Below are 7508 nucleotides of genomic sequence, written 5' to 3'. Positions count from 1 at the left end.
TGAGCTGTTATACAAAAAAAATAATAACCCGAAGTCTGAGTGTATAAATAAATGTGATTACTGAGAAATATTGGAGTTATAAAGTACAGATGTGATTTAGTTTCGTTATTTATTCCATCCCCCGACACCCTACACATCTTTTAAACCTTATGCATCACCTCTCCCTCCTAGCATGAAGGCATGAGTAACCAGCCTCACTGTAAAATGATAGTGCTGAGGTCTTGCACTTGGAGAACACAGCTGGAGACCATCGGAGCATCTTACCTTAAACAGTTGCTTCATTCACGAAGAGAGTGAGCAGAGGGTGGGTAGAAAGACAGAGCCTCAGTTTCTTCCTCCAGTCAGGACCTGCATTTGGGGAGAGAACTGGAACCACAACAGGGACAGTTGTTTCCTGCTGCATTTGGTGGTCTCTCCCCAACATCCCGTATCCAGTCTCATACCACGGTGCTTTTCTTCCCTATTGGAGCAGGATCCTTAAAATGAAGGCTGGGTCCCCTTACCCAGTGGGATCCATGAGCGCTATGCTGTGTCACCACCACTCGGATGGAAGGCTGGGCGGTCAGTGTGGTCTCCGGAGCGTACTCCTTGCTGGGATCCTTGCCTCGGCAGTCATACAGCACGCAGGAGATGAGGAACACCAAAAGTAAGATGACGTAGCTTGCAACTAGGATGATGAGGTTCAAGGTGACAGGGTCGATCTCCAGGTAAAACTCCATCACCTCTCCCACGGTGGCAGCAGCGGCGGCGGGGAAATGTGTCTAGGGAAAGGCATTTGGGGTCAGTTTGGGCATTGCAGGGAGCCAACACAAAGGCTACATTGACTCTGGAATAAAAAATACAGTAATCCCCACTGCTCCAGGAAACCTCGGGGATTAGAGCTGCTCAATTTAATAACTTAAGCTCTTTCTGTTAATACCACAGGCACCAACACTGGAGAGAAGAGTGGGGGGGGGGGAGAGGCGCCTGAACACAAGTGCTGCTAATGAGCGAGCGCATACCACACCAAGACAACAGTCACAAACCCAGATTGCCCTGGAAGACTACGAAGTGTGTGTAGTGTTGTTAGCCTTCACCTAATGGAAGTTGAATGCCAAGTGTGGAGTGTTCTGGGGTTCCAGGCCTTTGGGGTTTGGATCAGCATCTTTTAATCAGGAGGAATATACCAGCACCTGATACATTCACTGTGTTGGTTTGAGTAAGAACGGCTCCCATAGGCTCCTGTGTTTGAATACTTGGTCTCCGTTTGGTAGAGCTGTTTGGGAAGGATTAGGAGGTGTGGCCTTGTTGGAAGAGGTACAATGCTGGGAATGGGCTTGGAAGTTTCAAAGGACTTCAAGACTCCTCTGTCTGCCTCTTGCCTGTGGGTCAGGATGTGAACTTTCAGTTCTTCCTGCCACCAAACCTTTGCATGACCATCCCAGACTCTAACTCCTGAAGCTGTTAGCCCAGTTAAATGCTGGGTGTTATAAGTTGCCTTGGTGTTTGTCACAGAAATAGACCGGTCACTGAGACGTTCACCATCCTTTATTCTCTTCACTCATCCATCCTTTCAAGTACCTCCTATGTCTCATGATCTTCCTTAAACATCAATGAGGCTGTGGTAAAGGTAAGATGGTCTTGCAGGGAGACAGATGTTAAAAAATTAATTGCATAAATCAGCCTTTAAGGATGATGGGATGGGCTGGAGTCATAGCTCAGCAGTTAAGAGCACTTGCTGCTCTTGCAGAGGAGTTTGAACTCAGTTCCCAACATCCACACTGAGTGACTCACAACTGCCTGTAATTCTGGCTTTAGGAAAATCTAATGCCTCTGGCTCAGAGGGCGCTTGTACTAATGTGCACATACACACAGGCACACACACACATATATGTGATTAAAAATAAAATAAGGCTTAAAATTTAAAAAGTGAAGGGTAGGAATACATTAATAAGGGACATAACAAGAGAAGGTCCCAGAATGGATTAAAACAATTCCATAAACAGAGTCAGTTAGGTGGCTCAGCAGCTAAAGGAGCCTGCCACTACACCTGATGCCCTGAGTATGAGTCCCAGGACCCACATGGTGAAGGGAGAAAACCAGCTTCCAAAAGTTGTCCTCAGGCTACCTGGAGCAAGAACATGTCGTGGCATGTATCCTCCATCTATAAAATGAACAGGCTAATTACAATGTCATTTTAAAAAGGCCAATAAGGAAGCAATATTTAACTCATGACCTGAAGGGTAAAATTTATCTAGCTAGGACAGGCAGAAAGGGTTCTTGTGGGCACAGAAAGTAGAGTATGTGGAAGATCTGAGAAGAAAAAAGGCCAGAAAATGAGAAGAATGGGAACAAAGGAGTGTAACTCAAGCATTGAGGAAGAACGAAGAGCATGGGGGTGGGTAACTTTTGGGCTATGCTAAGGGCTGTAGCCTTGGTCCCAGGGCGAGGGTACCATTGGAATTTTGACCAGGGAGCAACAAGATCCTGTTTGCATTTTGAAGAGACCACATTTGGCTGCAAGAGGGCCTGCAAGGTGAGGGGAAAGTCATATGTGGATTAGAATAAGTTATTCTTCTAGGTATAAATTTTTCCTATCTCAGTTGTAGTCCTGTCCCAGAGTGCCAACAGACCCATCTCCATTTTCTTATGATTTACACCAATGCACCAGACTCTATGCTCAGAGTGTTCTGCCACTGCCATCTTGAAATTACTAAGAAGTTGAAATTTTGGATTGGGCTTCTGTAACAGCAAATCTTCATTAATAACTTGGCTGGATTTAGAATCACCTAGGAGATGAACGAAGCACATCTCTGGGTGTGTCTGTGAGAGCATTTCCAGAAAAGATTAACCCAGAACGGAGACTTACATTGAATATGGGTGGTACCGCCCAACAGGCTAGTGGTCTGGACAGAGGAAAAGGAGAAATGAGCTCAATACTGGCATTTCCCTGTTCTCTGCTTTCTGGACCATGGCATGAGCTTCTCTGCTCTGCCACACCTTCTTGGTCATGATGCACTGAACCCCTCCAAATCCATGACCCAAAATGGATCCTTCCTTAAGCCGCTTCTATGAGGCATTTGGTCACTATGTTAAAAACCTAACTTTTGACATTCCCACAATTCATTTATTTTTCTTGGTTTTGTATGTGTATTTTTGGTTGTACAGGACACTAACCGCCATTTCTCTAACGATAACGGCAGTCTTCTGATACGCCTAGTTAAAGGCTGATGCATCCATCCAGAGGTTGAGGTTGGTAGTTTTCTTTGTTTTGTTTTAGCATTATTAAGGTCTAATGAGCTTCCTGCCATACCCATTTGCACCGTCTTCCACAGGAACCTGAGAATTCAGGAATGCTTTAGAGGGTCACTTGTAATCTTCTAGAGATCTTTTCCCAAGTAAAATATTCTATGATTGTGTGGTCCCGGACTCAGGATGAATGCTTCTCATATACTGTAGTTTTGGGTCAGCCTTCTTGGACTCAACTGGGCTTCTTATTAATAAAGATACCTGTATCTAACCCAGGTAGATCTGATGAGGATCTTTGGGACTTGAGTCTTAGAGTCTACATTAATAGAAGTCTTCATGGATATTTTACTATGCAAGTATGTTCTTGAGCATAAAATATGAAAGTAAAGTCTGTGACCATATCTCTCTGACTGTGCCCAATTTCATCTAATTTTGGATCTGGTTAGTATTTGAATGGGAGAATATAAAAGCAGAAGGTGAGGGAAATGGTCAAATGGACCTTGAACATCTGCCAAGAGATACTCCAGGATGTGTTCAATATACAATTCAACGCTGTTCAATAGATTCAGAGAATTAATTTTGTCAAGAGAAAGTCCTTTTCCTGGCAACAATTTCTGTTTACACAGCTCGTAGGAGACAGATGTTAAAAATAGAGTGCCAATATATTGAGCTCCTGTGGCTCCCTCTGGAAGGACCATGGTTTGCTTTCTTACTGAAGGCAGATCTATAGAAAAATCCATTTGCAATCAGGAAGTTTCTTGGTGAGCACAGGACCCTAGGAAGTGGGGTTGTCTCCTGCCCGTGTCAATCACATGCAATGTCCTAGGCTGAAGCCAGGCTTTAAAAGGCAGTGATTTGCACCAGTTCATCACGTTCTTTTGCCCACCCTGAGCTCTGGCTTCTTAACTTCTGTAGTGAACTTGAACATCCAAAGCCCAGGTGTCTCCATGGAACAACATGTAGGGTCACTTTGGCACCTTTAAACAGATGCACAGAGACTTGTTAAAATTGACGGTGACATGAGAACTCCATGTAGTGCGGTCCATATTAAATTAAAGTGTATGCCACCGTTCTGCTCTTGTGAGTGGGGTTTTCCCACCAGTTCTAGACTCCTTTGGTGATAACCCTTAATCATGATGGTAAATCTGGCCTGGCTTCTCTTCTTTCATCAGCCCAATTCATCACCTTTCACTTGGTGTCCTATAATATTTTAAGATTATTGCTTCTGGCTTCAGGTGTTTAGTACTATCAGAATAGACTTTTATTCTTCCTGTTCTTGTTGTCTCATTGTTCTATCTCTGCTTAAACTTCATTCTGCAGGGGTGGGGGAGGGGTGGGGAGATGGCTCAGTGGTTAAGAACACTGGCTTTTCTTCCAGAGGACCCAGGTTCAATTCCCAGCATCCACAACTGCCTGTAACTCCAGTTTCAGGACTTCTGAAACCCTCACATAGACATACATGCAGGTAAAACACCAATGAACATAAAATAAAATTTACACACACACACACACCAAACAAACAAACAAAAACTTCATCCTATGACCAACCTTTCTGGTAGGTCTACTTCCTGTAATGCTCGAGGTGAAATGAAGCCTACCGGTTTTACCTAATTAACACCAGGATGCCTGCTTCTTTTTTTTCACATGATGGCCAACCTCTCCAATGGGGCTTCCCTTCTTTTAATCCCTAAAGCCTTTTCCTTTTGTGCCATCTAGTGGTTAACTGAGTAACGACAACCAACTTGACAAAAGGCCAGAGATGATGCTTGGCAGGGAAAGGAAATGTAAAAACTAATAAGGAGGCGCATTTCAGAACAGCCCCTCAGGGCAGTCAGGATGCACTCACTCCTCGTTCCCCGAGGAGAACATTAACTGCACACTTAGCATGCTGGCAGATGCTCGGGGGTTCGGAGCCGGATCTGTGTAGCTGTGGCACACACGCAGTGTTGCAGAGCTCAGGTGGAAAAGTAACCTTCAGTCCCTCTATTGGAGACTTGGTCTCTGAATTTAGGAAAACTGAGGCTTAGAGAAGCCATGGCATGTTATTTCCCTCTCCCTTCTCTTTCTCCTCCTCCTGCTCTTCTTCCTCCTCCTTCTCCCCTCTCTCTCTTCCCCTCTCCCTAGAGCCTGCAATAGGGATCAAATGTCTGTATGGAATACCCTCTGCTGGGGAGAAAGGCATTCAGAACCTAAGAGAGGAGGAGTACTCCATGGGTTCTCACTTGTGTTCACAAATATTTGTACTGATGCTTTGTTTTAATTAAACAGTCGGATTCCCCTGGTCCGCACCAGTTCTAAGTCGGCTGCTAGGCGCCGGCCGAGGCGAGGCGCTGCGCGGAAATCCGCGGCCCGGGGGTGGGGGGGTGGAGGGGGGTGGGGGGGGGTGGGGGGGTGGGGGGCTGGGGGGGGCGGACCCCGCGGGGGAAGACCGGCGCGGCCCCATGGGGACTGCTGACCTGGAAATAGTGTCCATATCGTTGTGACACTATTACATTTCAAGGCAACTAGAGTTTGTTGTTTAAAATACCCAAGTATTTTTTCTGTATTTTAAATATTGTGGCTGGGAATTTATTCCTGGTATTCTATACAGAGTTTCTCTATAAGATACAATGTCCCCAAAGTGCAGGGTTAATTTTTAATAATGTCAGAGGCAAAAATGTCACAAACCTATAAAAATTATGGGAGATATCCTTCCCTTTTTAGTTGAGGACATTTAGATTCAGAGCAGTGATGTTTTAGGGTCAAATAGTAGATGATGGGAAGACAAGGCCAGTGTCCTTTTCTTTCTCTTTCTTTTTGTTTTCTCCTTTTCTTTCATTCTTGTCTTGGATGTGTTGGTGGTTGAACCCAGGGCCATGTGCATGCTAGGTAAATGCTCTACCTCTGAGCCACATCCTCCACCCTAAGGCAAGTTTTAAAATATATGTGTGCATGTGTTATACTTTATTATAATATTATAACATAATATTTTAAAATTATATTTTATTAATTCTTTGAGAATTCCATAAAATGTATTTTGATCACATCTACCCCTCCCTCAACTCTGCCAAAATCAACCTCACCAACTTTCTCTCTCTCTCTCTCTCTCTCTCTCTCTCTCTCTCTCTCTCTCTCTCTTCCCTCCTCTCTTTCTTTTTCCCTCTTTGCCCCATCAAGTCCACTTTGTGTTGAACTTGAGTGTGGGGCCTTCCCTGAAGTGTGGCCAACATACAAGGTGTCCCACCATTAAAGAAAACTGACCCTCTTTTGAAAGATTTTGTTACTTCTTGGAGTACATCATACATGCATACAATTTTGAATTATATTCGTTTGCCTCTCACCCCTAACTCCTTCCAGACCCACGTTCCGCCCCTCAATGTCTTTTAACTTCATGTCTCATTTAAAAAAGTGTAACCCACAAGTCCAATGTGTGCTGCCCACGTGTCTGTGGGTGTGGCTTCATCCACTGGATGAACTGGATGCACTGTGGTCCATCCAATGGTGGGTGGACCAGGTGCCACACCCTTTTCAGGAAGGCTTTGTGCTGGCCTTTCTAACCTGAGTAGAAAATGAAAGGACACACTCTGTAGCCCATGATTTTCAACCTCCCTAATGCTGTGACCTCATGTTGTGGTGACCCCCCAATCATAAAATTATTTTCATTGATACTTCATAACTGTAATTTTGCTACATGAATCACAATGTAAATCTCTGTGTCTTTTTTTTTTTGATGGTCTTAGGTGACCCCTATGAACAGGTTGTTCAACTCCTCAAAAGGGTCTCATAGGTTGAGAATCGCTGCTGTAGACGCTAGTGGAGCAAGAGTGGCAGTGTGAAACAATGTAACTAATCTGTATTCTCAAAAGAACACAGGACTTCACTTAAGACAGGACCCTTTTCCAACTCTTCATCCTAGGTCCCAGCTGCAGACACCCATGTCTCACTGGCAGCCTCTGGAGAAATACTGCTCCATCTTACCACTGAACCATTTTATAGTCCTCCCACTGCATTGGGTTGAATTGCACCCTCACCCCCCGGCCTTGATTCATACCTACCTGGAACCTCAGAGTATAGCCTCCTTTGGAAACAAGGTGTCCTGAGTTGAGGTCTGACATGGCTATACTTAGTATAACGTAAGGACACAGACATCCCAAAAGGGAAATGCCATGTGAAGACAGGGTGAGATGGGAGTTCTTACTCCATGGAGCATTTAGGATTACCAGCAGTTACCAAAATCTGGGAGAGACAGGAGACAGATCTTCCTTCTGAACCTCCAGAATGACTTCAGACTTCCAGTCTCC

General features: G+C 44.7%; 1 protein-coding gene across 1 annotated transcript; it reads right to left on the bottom strand.

Moving 5' to 3' along the window:
- Positions 1 to 437: 437 nt before the first annotated feature.
- Smim36 (small integral membrane protein 36) lies at positions 438 to 719 on the bottom strand. The gene has a single exon (XM_059272353.1). The coding sequence runs from the start codon at positions 717 to 719 to the stop codon at positions 438 to 440; it is 282 nt and encodes a 93-aa protein (XP_059128336.1).
- Between the last annotated feature and the right edge of the window lie 6789 nt (positions 720 to 7508).

Source organism: Peromyscus eremicus, chromosome 8a (assembly GCF_949786415.1).
Source record: "Peromyscus eremicus chromosome 8a, PerEre_H2_v1, whole genome shotgun sequence".
Lineage (NCBI taxonomy): Eukaryota > Metazoa > Chordata > Mammalia > Rodentia > Cricetidae > Peromyscus > Peromyscus eremicus.
Note: the sequence above shows the minus strand (reverse complement) of the source record. Positions and strands in the feature narration are given on the sequence as shown.